This window comes from Telmatherina bonti, assembly GCF_933228915.1.
Source record: "Telmatherina bonti genome assembly, chromosome: 16".
NCBI classification, from domain to species: domain Eukaryota; kingdom Metazoa; phylum Chordata; class Actinopteri; order Atheriniformes; family Telmatherinidae; genus Telmatherina; species Telmatherina bonti.
The window spans coordinates 6,167,144-6,185,897 of record NC_136614.1 but is presented as its reverse complement, the minus strand read 5'-3'; the positions used below and the strand labels follow the sequence as shown (position 1 = coordinate 6,185,897).

The 18,754-nt window shown below is 52.4% G+C and overlaps 1 protein-coding gene across 2 annotated transcripts in view; it reads left to right on the top strand.

Moving 5' to 3' along the window:
• The window catches only part of filip1b (filamin A interacting protein 1b), a 272,262-nt gene that overhangs the window by 211,921 nt on the left and 41,587 nt on the right, over positions 1-18,754 (top strand). For both annotated transcript variants that reach the window (XM_079254952.1, XM_079254951.1), the window contains 4 exons: positions 3,234-3,491; positions 3,815-3,985; positions 4,383-4,561; positions 6,371-9,092. In XM_079254952.1, the coding sequence (XP_079111078.1) occupies positions 3,243-3,491; positions 3,815-3,985; positions 4,383-4,561; positions 6,371-9,092 (3,321 nt within the window). In that variant the 5' untranslated portion in view covers positions 3,234-3,242. The remainder of the gene's footprint in view (positions 1-3,233; positions 3,492-3,814; positions 3,986-4,382; positions 4,562-6,370; positions 9,093-18,754) is intronic.

The following is an 18,754-nucleotide window of genomic DNA, read 5'->3' as shown; positions in this document are numbered from 1 at the left end:
GTTTGCTGGAAGGTCTGCGTTTGCAGGAAGGTCTGCGTTTGCTGGAAGGTCTGCGTTTGCAGGAAGGTCTGCGTTTGCAGGAAGGTCTGCGTTTGCAGGAAGGTCTGCGTTTGCAGGAAGGTCTGCGTTTGCTGGAAGGTCTGCGTTTGCTGGAAGGTCTGCGTTTGCAGGAAGGTCTGCGTTTGCAGGAAGGTCTCCGTTTGCTGGAAGGTCTGCGTTTGCTGGAAGGTCTGCGTTTGCAGGAAGGTCTGCGTTTGCTGGAAGGTCTGCGTTTGCAGGAAGGTCTGCGTTTGGAGGAAGGTCTGCGTTTGCTGGAAGGTCTGCGTTTGCAGGAAGGTCTGCGTTTGCTGGAAGGTCTGCGTTTGCTGGAAGGTCTGCGTTTGCTGGAAGGTCTGCGTTTGCAGGAAGGTCTGCGTTTGCAGGAAGGTCTGCGTTTGCAGGAAGGTCTGCGTTTGCAGGAAGGTCTGCGTTTGCTGGAAGGTCTGCGTTTGCAGGAAGGTCTGCGTTTGCTGGAAGGTCTGCGTTTGCAGGAAGGTCTGCGTTTGCAGGAAGGTCTGCGTTTGCAGGAAGGTCTGCGTTTGCTGGAAGGTCTGCGTTTGCTGGAAGGTCTGCGTTTGCTGGAACGTCTGCGTTTGCAGGAAGGTCTGCGTTTGCTGGAAGGTCTGCGTTTGCTGGAAGGTCTGCGTTTGCTGGAAGGTCTGCGTTTGCAGGAAGGTCTGCGTTTGCTGGAAGGTCTGCGTTTGCTGGAAGGTCTGCGTTTGCTGGAAGGTCTGCGTTTGCTGGAAGGTCTGCGTTTGCAGGAAGGTCTGCGTTTGCTGGAAGGTCTGCATTTGCAGGAAGGTCTGCGTTTGCTGGAAGGTCTGCGTTTGCGGGAAGGTCTGCGTTTGCAGGAAGGTCTGCGTTTGCAGGAAGGTCTGCGTTTGCTGGAAGGTCTGCGTTTGCTGGAAGGTCTGCGTTTGCTGGAAGGTCTGCGTTTGCAGGAAGGTCTGCGTTTGCAGGAAGGTCTGCGTTTGCTGGAAGGTCTGCGTTTGCTGGAAGGTCTGCGTTTGCAGGAAGGTCTGCGTTTGCTGGAAGGTCTGCGTTTGCTGGAAGGTCTGCGTTTGCAGGAAGGTCTGCGTTTGCTGGAAGGTCTGCGTTTGCTGGAAGGTCTGCGTTTGCAGGAAGGTCTGCGTTTGCTGGAAGGTCTGCGTTTGCTGGAAGGTCTGCGTTTGCAGGAAGGTCTGCGTTTGCTGGAAGGTCTGCGTTTGCAGGAAGGTCTGCGTTTGCAGGAAGGTCTGCGTTTGCTGGAAGGTCTGCGTTTGCTGGAAGGTCTGCGTTTGCTGGAAGGTCTGCGTTTGCTGGAAGGTCTGCGCTTGCTGGAAGGTCTGCGTTTGCAGGAAGGTCTGCGTTTGCTGGAAGGTCTGCGTTTGCTGGAAGGTCTGCGTTTGCTGGAAGGTCTGCGTTTGCTGGAAGGTCTGCGTTTGCAGGAAGGTCTGTGTTTGCAGGAAGGTCTGCGTTTGCTGGAAGGTCTGCGTTTGCAGGAAGGTCTGCGTTTGCTGGAAGGTCTGCGTTTGCTGGAAGGTCTGCGTTTGCAGGAAGGTCTGCGTTTGCTGGAAGGTCTGCGTTTGCAGGAAGGTCTGTGTTTGCAGGAAGGTCTGCGTTTGCAGGAAGGTCTGCGTTTGCAGGAAGGTCTGCGTTTGCAGGAAGGTCTGCGTTTGCTGGAAGGTCTGCGTTTGCTGGAAGGTCTGCGTTTGCAGGAAGGTCTGCGTTTGCTGGAAGGTCTGCGTTTGCAGGAAGGTCTGCGTTTGCTGGAAGGTCTGCGTTTGCAGGAAGGTCTGCGTTTGCTGGAAGGTCTGCGTTTGCTGGAAGGTCTGCGTTTGCTGGAAGGTCTGCGTTTGCAGGAAGGTCTGCGTTCACTGGAAGGTCTGCGTTTGCAGGAAGGTCTGCGTTTGCTGGAAGTTCTGCGTTTGCTGGAAGGTCTGCGTTGGCAGGAAGGTCTGCGTTTGCAGGAAGGTCTCTGTTTGCTGGGAGGTCTGCGTTTGCAGGAAGGTCTGCGTTTGCAGGAAGGTCTGCGTTTGCAGGAAGGTCTGCGTTTGCTGGAAGGTCTGCGTTTGCAGGAAGGTCTGTGTTTGCAGGAAGGTCTGCGTTTGCTGGAAGGTCTGCGTCTGCTGGAAGGTCTGCGTTTGCAGGAAGGTCTGCGTTTGCAGGAAGGTCTGCGTTTGCTGGAAGGTCTGCGTTTGCAGGAAGGTCTGCGTTTGCAGGAAGGTCTGCGTTTGCAGGAAGGTCTGCGTTTGCAGGAAGGTCTGCGTTTGCTGGAAGGTCTGCGTTTGCAGGAAGGTCTGCGTTTGCAGGAAGGTCTGCGTTTGCAGGAAGGTCTGCGTTTGCTGGAAGGTCTGCGTTTGCAGGAAGGTCTGCGTTTGCAGGAAGGTCTGCGTTTGCAGGAAGGTCTGCGTTTGCAGGAAGGTCTGCGTTTGCTGGAAGGTCTGCGTTTGCTGGAAGGTCTGCGTTTGCAGGAAGGTCTGCGTTTGCAGGAAGGTCTGCGTTTGCTGGAAGGTCTGCGTTTGCTGGAAGGTCTGCGTTTGCAGGAAGGTCTGCGTTTGCAAGAAGGTCTGCGTTTGCTGGAAGATCTGCGTTTGCAGGAAGGTCTGCGTTTGCAGGAAGGTCTGCGTTTGCAGGAAGGTCTGCGTTTGCTGGAAGGTCTGCGTTTGCTGGAAGGTCTGCATTTGCTGGAAGGTCTGCATTTGCAGGAAGGTCTGCGTTTGCTGGAAGGTCTGCGTTTGCTGGAAGGTCTGCGTTTGCAGGAAGGTCTGCGTTTGCAGGAAGGTCTGCGTTTGCTGGAAGGTCTGCGTTTGCAGGAAGGTCTGCGTTTGCAGGAAGGTCTGCGTTTGCTGGAAGGTCTGCGTTTGCAGGAAGGTCTGCGTTTGCTGGAAGGTCTGCGTTTGCAGGAAGGTCTGCGTTTGCTGGAAGGTCTGCGTTTGCAGGAAGGTCTGCGTTTCCAGGAAGGTCTGATCAGTAAAACCGTCACAATTTGAATCAATAAAACATCAGATCATTTTCTTTCCCCCGTTTACATGCCGCCTTTACTCACCTCTCACTCCATCTTCCAACTCCTTTTCTTTCTGTTTAAAAAACTTTTTTACTGAAAGTGATTTTTACGAGTCATAAACGAATCATTGGTTTGGTGTGATGATCTCTGGACCTGCAGTCTGGTCCTGACTGCAGCTGACTTGCACTTGGTCTGATTCTCCTTGCAGGTAAATAAAATGCGGTCCAGGACTTGCACCATGGAGGGTCCAGACCACAGACCCATCCAGCCCACTAACGGCTGCATGAGACTGGAGGAGAAGACTCCGGAGCAGACCAAAAGGAGGATGAAGGTTCCTAAAGAAGAAAAGGATGTGAAGACAGGTGTGTCTGGAACAGCAAAGAAATCTCAGAAACCTGCAAAGGGACCAGATCTTACCAGGGAGGACCTGATCCAGCTGCTGGGAATCATGGAAGGGGAGGTTCAGGTATGATCCATCTCTTTCTGTCTGTTGTTTTTATAATCATCTTTCATAATATTCATCATCTCGTCATGAAAAACCGTCTGAAACCGGATCGCTTCTCGTTTTCCTGCTCAGATAGTCACTGATGCAGGATTTTATGAAAGTACTGAATGATAAAGCACAGTAATGATGGGAAGCCTTGATCTGAACCATCTGTCGTCTGCTGGTGGCTGAAAAGATGCTGAGCAGTGGAACAGCGCCATCTACTGGAGCAAACATGGAAAAGCAAACAAACCAGTTATGTCTTATTAAGTAAAACATTGCATGTCTCTGCTGCGTCTCCTCAGGCCAGAGAGGACATCATTGGCCTGCTGAAGTCAGAGAGAACCAGATCAGAGACCCTGGAGGCCCACTATGGCTCGGCGGCCCCCAGCAGACCCCTGCAGGCCCTGCAGAGGGACACGCTGCTCCTACACAGCAGCAGCGCTGACGACGTGTACGAGAAGCCGATGGCTGAGGTCAGAGAAGTCAATAATCCCATCATCATGTTGTATCCAGGCAACCAGATGAGAAAATAGAGTTTGATCATATTTCAAACTGAAGAAAATGTCAATTCTACTGATTCTACTATTTTTATAACTGATTCTAGAGGCAGCAGAGCATTTCGGAGCATTTCAGGACAACAAGAGGCAGAATAATGACAGAAATACAGCCGGGCATGCTCATGGAGGGGCAGATGGCTGAACTAACACGCCATCAGGGTGGAAATGTCTGAATGAAGCTGAGAATTATGTGCAGATAATCCCCCCAGCAGCACAACGGGAGCGTGACCATAGCTCAGGGTTCGGGGTTCCAGATGTGGAGCTGGACGGTGAGACCATGGTGGTAATCAGTGTTGACGTGTCCCTCCCTCAGCTGGACCGCCTGGAGGACAAGCAGAAGGAGACGTACCGACGGATGCTGGAGCAGCTGCTGCTGGCAGAGAAATGCCACCGCCGCACCGTCTTGGAGCTGGACAACGAGAAACGGAAACATGCCGACTTCATGAACAAGAGCGATGATTTCACCAACCTGCTGGAGCAGGAGAGGGAGAGGTGAGGCCTTTCTGGAAATTATCCTTCTTCTTTACAGGAAATGTTGGAATTTTATCTCCAAAAGTCCTGATGCTTCCTGGGCTTTACAGCCTTACGAGGGTTGATCTGTGTCCGATAACCCTAACCCAAGCGGCAACCTCTGCTGGACAAAAGTCAAGCCTACGTGGAAGTGCCAAAAACTGCAGTCCTCCCCTCATCCACAAGGGGCTCCAAAACTTTCATTCATTTATTATCCTAACCGCTTAGTCCAATGAAGGGTCGCAGGGGAGCTGGAGCCTATCCCAGCGGTCTTTGGGTGAAAGGCAGGGTACACCCTGGAAAGCTCACCCATCCATCGCAGGGCCACACAGAGACACACAACCAGTCACTCCTAGGGGTGATTTAGAGTAACCAGTTAACTTAACATGTCTTTGGATAGTGGGAAGCCAGAGAACCTGGAGAGAACCCACGCATCCATGGGAACATGCAGACTCCACACAGAAATGCCACTGACCACACCTCATCCCAGCCAGGGATTGAACCAGCGACCTTCTTGCTGTGAGGCCACAGTGCTAACCACTATGCCACCGTGCAACCAAGCTAGCTCACCGTGTGAGTTAGCTTGGTTAGCTCTTAGCCATAGTCAGACCAGAAGCTGAGTCATGTGTTCTGTCAGGTACGTCTGATTCTCTTGATGTTGTAGAGAGCATATCGGCAGGTACGGGCAACCGAGGCAACATGGACCTTAAAGGTCAGCTGGTCATCCACCATGACACCCAGATTCCAGGCAGCAGACGTAGGAACAAGTGTGATAGAGTGGAGCTTCACACGTATCTGTGGAGGTAAGGAAGGATCGGCTGGACAGACAATGAGCTCTGTCTTGGACAGATTGAGCTGAAGGTGGCGATCCTTCATCCATGCAGAGATATCAGCAAGACAAGCTGATATTCTCAGTGAAACGTTGTGTCGTCTGGTGGAAAGGAGAGGAAAAGCTGAGCGTCATCTGCATAGCAGTGGTAGGAGAAGCCATGAGAACTTCTAACTGCACCGAGTGAGGAGGTGTATGGTGGAAAGAGAAGAGGGCCGAGCACCGATCCCTGAGGCTCCCCTGTTTTCATGTGATCTGGATACTTCTCCTCACCAGGATACTCTGAAGGATCTTCCTGTGGGGTAGGACGAGAACCAGGAGAGGACAGATCCAGAGATGCCGAGCTCAGAGAGTGGAGAGGAGAACCTGATGGTTGCTGGAAGACAGAGGGAAAGACAGCGGATTCCAGAGAGGAGATGATAATATTACTGCAGATTGATTGGAGGTAAAATGCTCTGCAGGATGTCCGTAGGGACCGGATCCAGAGGACAGCTAGTGGCTTTAGAGTTGACTAGAAGTTTAGAGACTTGGTCCTCATTCAGAGGGCAGAAAGAGCAAAGTGAGGCACCACTAGCTGGATGTGGCGGCTGAGTTGTTGTATGTAGGGGTGTGTGTTCGGACCATCTAGCAGTACAGCTGTGATGGAGTTAAGTCTGATCTGAGGAGCAGTAAACAGCTGAGTGGGCAGCAGGGCTGTGTGTCTTCAGGACGTCCTGCTGAACAGGTGTCCCTGCTCGCTGCTAAACGTTCACCATGACGGCTGGAGTCCTCCAGAAGAAGAACTGTGTGGAGCTTCACATGCGTTTGGCCTCAGAGATGTCCATCATGTGTAGCAGTTGGACGTGTTGTCAGCCTTACTCTGCAGAGGATGATGAAGATATTTCACATTTTATTGAGTTTAAAGGTACATTCCTCGATATTTTTAACTGTTGATCTTTGCTCACATCGTCTCTGTTTCCCAGACTGAAAACTCTGTTGGAGCAGGAGAAGGCCTACCAGGCTCGTCAGGACAAGGAGCACAGCCGGAGGCTGGAGAGCGTCAGAGCTGAGCTGGTCAAGCTCAAGTCCTTCACGCTGATGCTGGTAGACGAACGGCAGCTGCACGGCGAGCAGATCCTCCAGCAGAGCCAGAAGATCCAAGACCTCACTCAGAAGCTGCAGGAAAAAGATCAGCGGCTGACAGCAGCAAGCGACGCCGCCAAGGACCAGGGCCAGAAGGTCCTGAAGATGGAGGCAGAGCTGGAGGATCAACAAGCAAAGTTCACACAGAAGCAGGAGGAGATGGCGTCCAAGCTGGCCAACCAGGAATCCCAGAGCCAGCAGCTGAAGCTGAAGATGGCCGGGCTGGTGCAGAAGGTGGAGGAGCTGGAGGACAGCAACAAGGCGCTGCAGAGATCAGAGGAAGCCCTGCAGGAGCTCAGGGACAAGATCAACAAAGGAGAATGTGGGAGTTCTTCTCTCGTGGCCGAGCTGGAGAATCTGCGGAAGAAAGTGCTGGAGATGGAGGGAAAGGATGCAGAGATCCTGAAAAGTGAGACTCAGTGCAGAGAGCTGAGGAAGAAGCTGCAGGAGCAGGAGAACCACAGCAAAGAGCTGAAGCTGGAGGTAGACAAGCTGCAGAAGAGAATGTCGGAGCTGGAGAAGCTGGAGGCCATCTTCAGCAGGAGCAAAACGGAGAGCTTGCAGCTTCACGCCAACCTGGAGGCGGAGAGGAAAGCGGTGAAAAGCATGGCCGCTGAGCTGGACAGGCTGAAGAGCCAGCTGAAGGAGCTGGAGAGCTCCAAGGCCAAGCTGGAGAAGGCAGAAACACTCGTCAAAGACGATCTGATGAAGCTCAAGTCCTTCACCGTGATTCTGGCGGAGGAGAGGAAAAACCTGGCAGAGAGACTGAAGCAGGAGAAGGAGAAGACTGAAGATCTGAGTCGCATGTTGCTCATGGAGCAGGACAAGGTCACAGAAGTTACAGAGAAGTTAATCGAAGAGAGCAAAAAACTCCTGAAACTCAAATCAGAGACGGAGATCACCATCTCCGGTCTCAGCAAGGAGAAGGAGGAGATGAAACAAAAACTCAGCAGTGAAGAGGAGAAGTGTCTGGACCTCAGCAACGAGCTCACAGGCATGAAAACCAGACTGGATGGACTGGAGGAGACGGAACAGGACGTGCAAAGACAGCGGGACAGCCGTCCGGACCAAGACAAGGTGAAAGAGCTGACGCTGGAGACGGAACGGCTGAGGAGCCGGCTGGAGAAGCTGGAGGTGGTGGAGGGAGATCTACTGAAGACGGAGGACGAGTACGACCTGTTGGAGAAGAAGTTCCAAACAGAGCAGGACAAAGCCAACGCTCTGGCTCAGCTGTTGGACGACATGAAAAGTCAGATGTCCCGAAGCAAAGCCATGGAGAAGGGCGAGGCCGGTCCCGAGGCGGAGCTGAGAATCCGCTGCAAGATGGAGGAGGCCCGAAGCAGAGAGCTGCAGGGAGACGTCCACGCCCTGAAGGAGAAAATCCACGAGCTCATGAACAAGGAAGACCAGCTGTCCCAGTTGAAGGTGGACTTTTCTGTCCTCAAGCACAGGTTGGTGGAGGAGGGGGAGGAGAAGAAGAGGATGGGTCAGGAAGTAGAGAACCTCACCAAGGAGCTGGAGGCCACCAAGCGCTACAGTCGCGCTCTGAGACCCGGTCTGCACGGCAGGAGGATGGTGGACGTCCCCGTTACGTCCACTGCCGTCCAGACAGACCTGCTGACCAGCGAGCCCGCCGAGGACGAGACCGCAGCCGGCTTCATCCGGAAGTCTTTCCTGGAGGAGAAGCACCTGATGAGCAACTTGAGGCTGCAGGGTCTGAAGAAGCCAGCGGTTCTGCAGCGATACCCGCCTGCATCTGCAGAACCCAGGACGAGGAAGTCCTCCATACCCTGGACGAAGAAGGAGGCTGTCCCGCTGACTCCCAGCAGTCCTGAGAGGACCAACAGGACGTCCTCGCCCCGTCCCCCAGACATGAGTGTGTCGCAGACGCCCGGCCAGCCTCTGCACATCCGCGTGATGCCGGACCACCAGAACAGCAGAGCCACCCTGGAGATCACCAGTCCAGGCGCCGAGGACTTCTTCTCCACGACCACCATCATACCAACGCTGGGCCTCCAGAAACCTCGCATCACCATCGTTCCCACGTCCACCCCCGTCACCGCCAAAGCCAAAACATGTGACGGGACAGGAGGTCTGGACCGCGCCAAGTCTCCGGTCACCATAGCAACCATCTCCAGAGCTAAGAGTCCAGAGAAGCAGAGCACCAGCTCTGGCAGCCTTCAGTCCCCCGTGTCCATCATCACGGTCAGCACCACGCCGGTAGCCGAAGCCTGCGCTGCGTCCGACCCTCACCACATCCCGGCAGGACGCACCGTCATCAAGATGGCCACGGAGAAGCAAGCCGAACCGCCACCGGTCAGGAAATACAACGGCAACATCATCACAACAGAGGACAACAAGATCCACATCCATCTGGGTCTGAAGAGGCCGTCCGAGGTCTGCAGCAGCCCGGTGCTGACGCTCCGACCAGGCAAGGACACGCCGGCTGGACCATGTTCGCCATGGCAACACTCCACCGTCAGGACCACTCAGAGCAAAATGACCAGCAGCATAACCATCACCCCCGTCACCTCGGCAACCTCCAGACCAACGCCGTCCGTGGTGAGTTCAGTGTCTCCGCTCAGGCTGGTTTCTCTGGAAACTGCCGTTTCTGTGTCTGAACATCTCTGGTCTTTCCGTTGCAGCGGCTTCTGAGACAAAATGAGATCAGGTGGTGTGTGCTTCCTAAATACATCTCAATCCAGGTAGAAACGACGCGTTTCACATGTCTGAACTAACTCTGGAATGATCCGCCATGCGTCAAGGAGCCTCTTTAGGGTCTTTCACAGACCAGCACTGACTAAATCACTCCAGTTAAACTAAATACAGGCAGATGGATGTTTCCTCCTTCATCGCCTCACTGATAGACGAGCACGTTCCGGGTTCCTTACTCCTCCATCCTAATCCCAGTACACTGAATGCTTCCAGTGGAAGAGTTAAACAACTTGTATTTGAATGTCACGTCGATAAGAAACGGCTTCGTTCTACAAGTCGTTCACTAAATGAATAATTATTGTGAACATAATTCTGGAAAATCTGAATGACAGTTATGTTAATATGAAATTATTTATTATTTATTCAAAAGTAAATGGCTAAAAAAGGAAAAAATACAACAAAAGGAATTGAGAATTAGTGGAATTAATCTCCAAACCAAGAATAAAAGCTTATTATGAACATTTTCAGGTCTAAGAATCACTCCTACTCCTGCAGATGTGTAAGAGACCTCTAGATGAAAGTGTTCGGACTTTCTGTGGAGTACAACTCTGAAGCCAGACAGACGTTTCAACGTTGTGGCGTGGTTTGATCAAATGGTTTGCACACAGCAGATGTAATCTACGTTATGGATTTAAGAGACGTCATCTCACCGGTGACCGCACGCCAAATTACACAATTCATCTTCTAAAGTAGGAGGTAAAGAGGAAATATTTACTTTTGATTCATTACCAATTGTGTAGATAAGTCATGTAGATAAATATAAACCCATTGTCCAGACGTCTCTATTAAATACTTGTATTTTCTTTGATATATGAATCAGTTCAGCAATTGATCGAGTGAAAGAACTTGAAAGTTATGTTGTTGAAAAATTCTGTTAACGTCACAATGTATTGCCTCTGCCGTGACGCCTCGTACTGTCGTAACGCCTCGTACTCTCGTAACGCCACGTACTCCCGTAACGCCACTTACTCCCGTAACACCTCGTACTGTCGTAACGCCTCGTACTGTCGTAACGTCTCGTACTGTCATAACGTCTCGTACTGTCATAACGCCTCGTACTCCCGTAACGTCTCGTACTGTCGTAACGCCTCGCACTGTCGTAACGCCTCGTACTGTCGTAACGTCTTGTACTGTCATAACGTCTCGTACTCCTGTAATGCCTCGTACTGTCGTAACGTCTCGTACTCCTGTATCGCCTCGTACTGTCGTGACGCCTCGTACTGTCGTAACGCCTCGTACTCTCGTAACGTCTTATACTGTCGTAACGTCCTGTACTGTCGTAACGCCTCGTACTGCTGTAAGGCCTCGCACTGTCGTAACGTCTTTTACTGTCGTAACGCCTCGTACTCCCGTAACGCCACGTACTGTCGTAACGCCTCGCACTGTCATAACGCCTCGTACTGTCGTAACGCCCTGTACTGTCGTAACGCCTTGTACTGTCGTAACGCCTCGGACCGTCGTAACATCTCGTACTCCCGTAACGCCACGTACTGTCGTAACACCTCGTACTGTCGTAACGCCTCGTACTGTCGTCACGCTTCGTACTGTCGTAACGCCTCGTACTGTCGTAATGCCTCGTACTCCCGTAACGTCCCGTACTGTCGTAACGCCCTGTACTGTCGTAACGCCTCGTACTCCTGTAACGTCTCGTTCTGTCGTAACGCCCTGTACTGTCGTAACGCCCTGTACTGTCGTAATGCCTCGTACTCCCGTAACGCCTCGTACTGTCGTAACGTCTCGTACTTTCGTAACGCCTCGTACTGTCATAACGCCTCGTACTGTCGTAACGCCTTGTACTGTCATAACGCCTCGTACTGTCGTAACGCCTCGTACTGTCGTAATGCCTCGTACTCCCGTAACGTCCCGTACTGTCGTAACGTCTCGTACTTTCGTAACGCCTCGTACTGTCATAACGCCTCGTACTGTCGTAACGCCTCGTACTGTCATAACGCCTCGTACTGTCGTAACGCCTCGTACTGTCATATAACGCCTCGTACTGTCGTAACGCCTCGTACTGTCGTAATGCCTCGTACTCCCGTAACGTCCCGTACTGTCGTAACGCCCTGTACTGTCGTAACGCCTCGTACTCCTGTAACATCTCGTTCTGTCGTAACGCCCTGTAATGTCGTAATGCCTCGTACTCCCGTAACGCCTCGTACTGTCGTAACGTCTCGTACTTTCGTAACGCCTCGTACTGTTGTAACGTCTTGTACTGTCGTAACGTCTCATACTCCTGTAATGCCTCATACTGTCGTGACGTCTCGTACTCCTGTATCGACTCGTACTGTCATAACGCCTCGTACTAACGTAACGCCTCGTACTGTCGTAACATCTCGTACTCCCGTAACACCACATACTGTCGTAACGCCTCGTACTGTCATAACGTCTCGTACTGTCGTAACGTCTCGTACTCCCGTAATGCCTTTTACTGTCGTAACGACTCGTACTGTCGTAACGCCTTGCACTGTCGTAACGCCTCGTACTATCGTAACGCCTCGGACTGTCGTAACATCTCGTGCTCCCGTAACGCCACGTACTGTCGTAACACCTCGTACTGTTGTAACGCCTCGTACTGTCGTAACGCCTCGTACTGTCGTAACGCCTCGTACTCCCGTAACGTTCCGTACTGTCATAACGCCCTATACTGTTGTAACGCCTCGTACTCCTATAACGTCTCGTTCTGTCGTAACACCCTGTACTGTCGTAACGCCCTGTACTGTCATAATGCCTCGTACTTTCGTGACACCTCATACTGCCGTAACGTCTCGTACTCCCGTAATGCTTCGTACTGTCGTAACGTCTCGTACTGTCGTAACGCCTCTTTCTCCTGTAATGCCTCATACTGTCGTAACGTCTCGTACTCCTGTATCGCCTCGTACTCCCGTAACGCCTCGTACTCCCGTAACGCCTCGTACTGTCGTAACGTCTCGTACTCCCGTAACGCCACTTACTCCCGTAACACCTCGTACTGTCGTAACGCCTCGTACTGTCGTAACGCCTCGTACTGTCGTAACGTCTCGTACTGTCATAACGTCTCGTACTGTCATAACTCCTCGTACTCCCGTAACATCTCGTACTGTCGTAACGCCTCGCACTGTCGTAACGCCTCGTACTGTCGTAACGTCTTGTACTGTCATAACGTCTCGTACTCCTGTAATGCCTCGTACTGTCGTAACGTCTCGTACTCCTGTATCGCCTCGTACTGTCGTGACGCCTCGTACTGTCGTAACGCCTCGTACTCTCGTAACGTCTTATACTGTCGTAACGTCCTGTACTGTCGTAACGCCTCGTACTGCTGTAAGGCCTCGCACTGTCGTAACGTCTTTTACTGTCGTAACGCCTCGTACTCCCGTAACGCCACGTACTGTCGTAACGCCTCGCACTGTCATAACGCCTCGTACTGTCGTAACGCCTTGTACTGTCGTAACGCCTTGTACTATCGTAACGCCTCGGACCGTCGTAACATCTCGTACTCCCGTAACGCCACGTACTGTCGTAACACCTCGTACTGTCGTAACGCCTCGTACTGTCGTCACGCCTCGTACCATCGTCACGCCTCGTACTGTCGTAACGCCTCGTACTGTCGTAATGCCTCGTACTCCCGTAACATCCCGTACTGTCGTAACGCCCTGTACTGTCGTAACGCCTCGTACTCCTGTAACGTCTCGTTCTGTCGTAACGCCCTGTACTGTCGTAACGCCTCGTACTCCCGTAACGCCTCGTACTGTCGTAACGTCTCGTACTTTCGTAACGCCTCGTACTGTCATAACGCCTCGTACTGTCGTAACGCCTTGTACTGTCGTAACGCCTTGTACTATCGTAACGCCTCGGACTGTCGTAACATCTCGTACTCCCGTAACGCCACGTACTGTCGTAACACCTCGTACTGTCGTAACGCCTCGTACTGTCATATAACGCCTCGTACTGTCGTAACGCCTTGTACTGTCGTAACGCCTTGTACTATCGTAACGCCTCGGACTGTCGTAACATCTCGTACTCCCGTAACGCCACGTACTGTCGTAACACCTCGTACTGTCGTAACGCCTCGTACTGTCATAACGCCTCGTACTCCTGTAATGTCTCGTATTGTCGTAACGCCTCGTACTGTCGTACCGCCTCGTACTGTCGTAACGCCTCGTACTGTCGTAACGTCTCGTACTGTCGTAACGTCTCGTACTCCTGTAATGCCTCGTACTGTCGTAACGTCTCGTACTCCTGTATCGCCTCGTACTGTCGTGACGCCTCGTACTGTCGTAACGCCTCGTACTCTCGTAACGTCTTATACTGTCGTAATGTCCTGTACTGTCGTAAGGCCTCGTACTGCTGTAAGGCCTCGTACTGTCGTAACGTCTCGTACTGTCGTAACGCCTCGTACTGTCGTCACGCCTCGTACTGTCGTCACGCCTCATACTGTCGTAACGCCTCGTACTGTCGTAATGCCTCGTACTCCCGTAACGTCCCGTACTGTCGTAACGCCCTGTACTGTCGTAATGCCTCGTACTCCTGTAATGCCTCATACTGTCGTAACGTCTCGTACTCCTGTATCGACTCGTACTGTCATAACGCCTCGTACTACCGTAACGCCTCGTACTGTCGTAACATCTCGTACTCCCGTAACACCACGTACTGTCGTAACGCCTCGTACTGTCATAACGTCTCGTACTGTCGTAACGTCTCGTACTCCCGTAATGCCTTGTACTGTCGTAACGACTCGTACTGTCGTAACGCCTTGCACTGTCGTAACGCCTTGTACTATCGTAACGCCTCGGACTGTCGTAACATCTCGTGCTCCCGTAATGCCACGTACTGTCGTAACACCTCGTACTGTCGTAACACCTCGTACTGTTGTAACGCCTCGTACTGTCGTAACGCCTCGTACTCCCGTAACGTTCCGTACTGTCATAACGCCCTGTACTGTTGTAACGACTCGTACTCCTATAACGTCTCGTTCTGTCGTAACGCCCTGTACTGTCGTAACGCCCTGTACTGTCATAATGCCTCGTACTCCTGTATCGCCTCGTACTCCCGTAACGCCTCGTACTGTCGTAACGTCTCGTACTCCCGTAACGCCACTTACTCCCGTAACACCTCGTACTGTCGTAACGCCTCGTACTGTCGTAACGTCTCGTACTGTCATAACGTCTCGTACTGTCATAACGCCTCGTACTCCCGTAACGTCTCGTACTGTCGTAACGCCTCGCACTGTCGTAACGCCTCGTACTGTCGTAACGTCTTGTACTGTCATAACGTCTCGTACTCCTGTAATGCCTCGTACTGTCGTAACGTCTCGTACTCCTGTATCGCCTCGTACTGTCGTGACGCCTCGTACTGTCGTAACGCCTCGTACTCTCGTAACGTCTTATACTGTCGTAACGTCCTGTACTGTCGTAACGCCTCGTACTGCTGTAAGGCCTCGCACTGTCGTAACGTCTTTTACTGTCGTAACGCCTCGTACTCCCGTAACGCCACGTACTGTCGTAACGCCTCGCACTGTCATAACGCCTCGTACTGTCGTAACGCCTTGTACTGTCGTAACGCCTTGTACTATCGTAACGCCTCGGACCGTCGTAACATCTCGTACTCCCGTAATGCCACGTACTGTCGTAACACCTCGTACTGTCGTAACGCCTCGTACTGTCGTCACGCCTCGTACTGTCGTCACGCCTCGTACTGTCGTAACGCCTCGTACTGTCGTAATGCCTCGTACTCCCGTAACATCCCGTACTGTCGTAACGCCCTGTACTGTCGTAACGCCTCGTACTCCTGTAACGCCACGTACTGTCGTAACACCTCGTACTGTCGTAACGCCTTGTACTGTCGTAACGCCTCGTACTGTCGTAATGCCTCGTACTCCCGTAACATCCCGTACTGTCGTAACGCCCTGTACTGTCGTAACGCCTCGTACTCCTGTAACGTCTCGTTCTGTCGTAACGCCCTGTACTGTCGTAATGCCTCAGACTCCCGTAACATCCCGTACTGTCGTAACGCCCTGTACTGTCGTAACGCCTCGTACTCCTGTAACGCCACGTACTGTCGTAACACCTCGTACTGTCGTAATGCCTTGTACTGTCATATAACGCCTCGTACTGTCGTAACGCCTTGTACTGTCGTAACGCCTTGTACTATCGTAACGCCTCGGACTGTCGTAACATCTCGTACTCCCGTAACGCCACGTACTGTCGTAACACCTCGTACTGTCGTAACGCCTCGTACTGCTGTAAGGCCTCGTACTGTCGTAACGTCTCGTACTTTCGTAACGCCTCGTACTGTCATAACGCCTCGTACTGTCGTAACGCCTTGTACTGTCGTAACGCCTTGTACTATCGTAACGCCTCGGACTGTCGTAACATCTCGTACTCCCGTAACGCCACGTACTGTCGTAACACCTCGTACTGTCGTAACGCCTCGTACTGTCGTAACGTCTCGTACTTTCGTAACGCCTCGTACTGTCATATAACGCCTCGTACTGTCGTAACGCCTTGTACTGTCGTAACGCCTTGTACTATCGTAACGCCTCGGACTGTCGTAACATCTCGTACTCCCGTAACGCCACGTACTGTAATAAGACCTCGTACTGTCGTAACGCCTCGTACTGTCATAACGCCTCGTACTCCCGTAATGTCTCGTATTGTCGTAACGCCTCGTACTGTCGTAACGCCTCGTACTGTCGTAATGCCTCGCACTGTCGTAACGTCTTTTACTGTCGTAACGCCTCGTACTCCCGTAACGCCACGTACTGTCGTAACGCCTCGCACTGTCATAACGCCTCGTACTGTCGTAACGCCTTGTACTGTCGTAACGCCTTGTACTATCGTAACGCCTCGGACCGTCGTAACATCTCGTACTCCCGTAACGCCACGTACTGTCGTAACGCCTCGTACTGTCGTCACGCCTCGTACCGTCGTCACGCCTCGTACTGTCGTAACGCCTCGTACTGTCATAACGCCTCGTACTGTCGTAACGCCTTGTACTGTCGTAACGCCTTGTACTATCGTAACGCCTCGGACTGTCGTAACATCTCGTACTCCCGTAACGCCTCGTACTGTCGTAACGTCTCGTACTCCTGTAACGTCTCGTTCTGTCGTAACGCCCTGTACTGTCGTAACGCCTCGTACTCCCGTAACGCCTCGTACTGTCGTAACGTCTCGTACTTTCGTAACGCCTCGTACTGTCATAACGCCTCGTACTGTCGTAACGCCTTGTACTGTCGTAACGCCTTGTACTATCGTAACGCCTCGGACTGTCGTAACATCTCGTACTCCCGTAACGCCACGTACTGTCGTAACACCTCGTACTGTCGTAACGCCTCGTACTGTCATATAACGCCTCGTACTGTCGTAACGCCTTGTACTATCGTAACGCCTCGGACTGTCGTAACATCTCGTACTCCCGTAACGCCACGTACTGTCGTAACACCTCGTACTGTCGTAACGCCTCGTACTGTCATAACGCCTCGTACTCCCGTAATGTCTCGTATTGTCGTAACGCCTCGTACTGTCGTAACGCCTCGTACTGTCGTAACGCCTCGTACTGTCGTAACGTCTCGTACTGTCGTAACGTCTCGTACTCCTGTAATGCCTCGTACTGTCGTAACGGCTCGTACTCCTGTATCGCCTCGTACTGTCGTGACGCCTCGTACTGTCGTAACGCCTCGTACTCTCGTAACGTCTTATACTGTCGTAATGTCCTGTACTGTCGTAAGGCCTCGTACTGCTGTAAGGCCTCGTACTGTCGTAACGTCTCGTACTGTCGTAACGCCTCGTACTGTCGTCACGCCTCGTACTGTCGTCACGCCTCATACTGTCGTAACGCCTCGTACTGTCGTAATGCCTCGTACTCCCGTAACGTCCCGTACTGTCGTAACGCCCTGTACTGTCGTAACGCCTCGTACTCCTGTAACATCTCGTTCTGTCGTAACGCCCTGTACTGTCGTAATGCCTCGTACTCCCGTAACGCCTCGTACTGTCGTAACGTCTCGTACTTTCGTAACGCCTCGTACTGTTGTAACGTCTAGTACTGTCGTAACGTCTCGTACTCCTGTAATGCCTCATACTGTCGTAACGTCTCGTACTCCTGTATCGACTCGTACTGTCATAACGCCTCGTACTACCGTAACGCCTCGTACTGTCGTAACATCTCGTACTCCCGTAACACCACGTACTGTCGTAACGCCTCGTACTGTCATAACGTCTCGTACTGTCGTAACGTCTCGTACTCCCGTAATGCCTTGTACTGTCGTAACGACTCGTACTGTCGTAACGCCTTGCACTGTCGTAACGCCTTGTACTATCGTAACGCCTCGGACTGTCGTAACATCTCGTGCTCCCGTAATGCCACGTACTGTCGTAACACCTCGTACTGTCGTAACACCTCGTACTGTTGTAACGCCTCGTACTGTCGTAACGCCACGTACTCCCGTAACGTTCCGTACTGTCATAACGCCCTGTACTGTTGTAACGCCTCGTACTCCTATAACGTCTCGTTCTTTCGTAACGCCCTGTACTGTCGTAACGCCCTGTACTGTCGTAACGCCCTGTACTGTCGTAACGCCCTGTACTGTCATAATGCCTCGTACTGTCGTGACACCTCATACTGCCGTAACGTCTCGTACTCTCGTAATGCTTCGTACTGTCGTAACGTCTCGTACTGTCGTAACGCCTCTTTCTCCTGTAATGCCTCATACTGTCGTAACGTCTCGTACTCCTGTATCGCCTCGTACTCCCGTAACGCCTCGTACTCCCGTAACGCCTCGTACTGTCGTAACGTCTCGTACTCCCGTAACGCCACTTACTCCCGTAACACCTCGTACTGTCGTAACGCCTCGTACTGTCGTAACATCTCGTACTGTCATAACGTCTCGTACTGTCATAACGCCTCGTACTCCCGTAACGTCTCATACTGTCGTAACGCCTCGCACTGTCGTAACGCCTCGTACTGTCGTAACGTCTTGTACTGTCATAACGTCTCGTACTCCTGTAATGCCTCGTACTGTCGTAACGTCTCGTACTCCTGTATCACCTCGTACTGTCGTGACGCCTCGTACTGTCGTAACGCCTCGTACTCTCGTAACGTCTTATACTGTCGTAACGTCCTGTACTGTCGTAACGCCTCGTACTGTCGTAACGCCTCGTACTCTCGTAACGTCTTATACTGTCGTAACGTCCTGTACTGTCGTAACGCCTCGTACTGCTGTAAGGCCTCGCACTGTCGTAACGTCTTTTACTGTCGTAACGCCTCGTACTCCCGTAACGCCACGTACTGTCGTAACGCCTCGCACTGTCATAACGCCTCGTGATGTCGTAACGCCTTGTACTGTCGTAACGCCTTGTACTATCGTAACGCCTCGGACCGTCGTAACATCTCGTACTCCCGTAACGCCACGTACTGTCGTAACACCTCGTACTGTCGTAACGCCTCGTACTGTCGTCACGCCTCGTACTGTCGTCACGCCTCGTACTGTCGTAACGCCTCGTACTGTCGTAATGCCTCGTACTCCCGTAACATCCCGT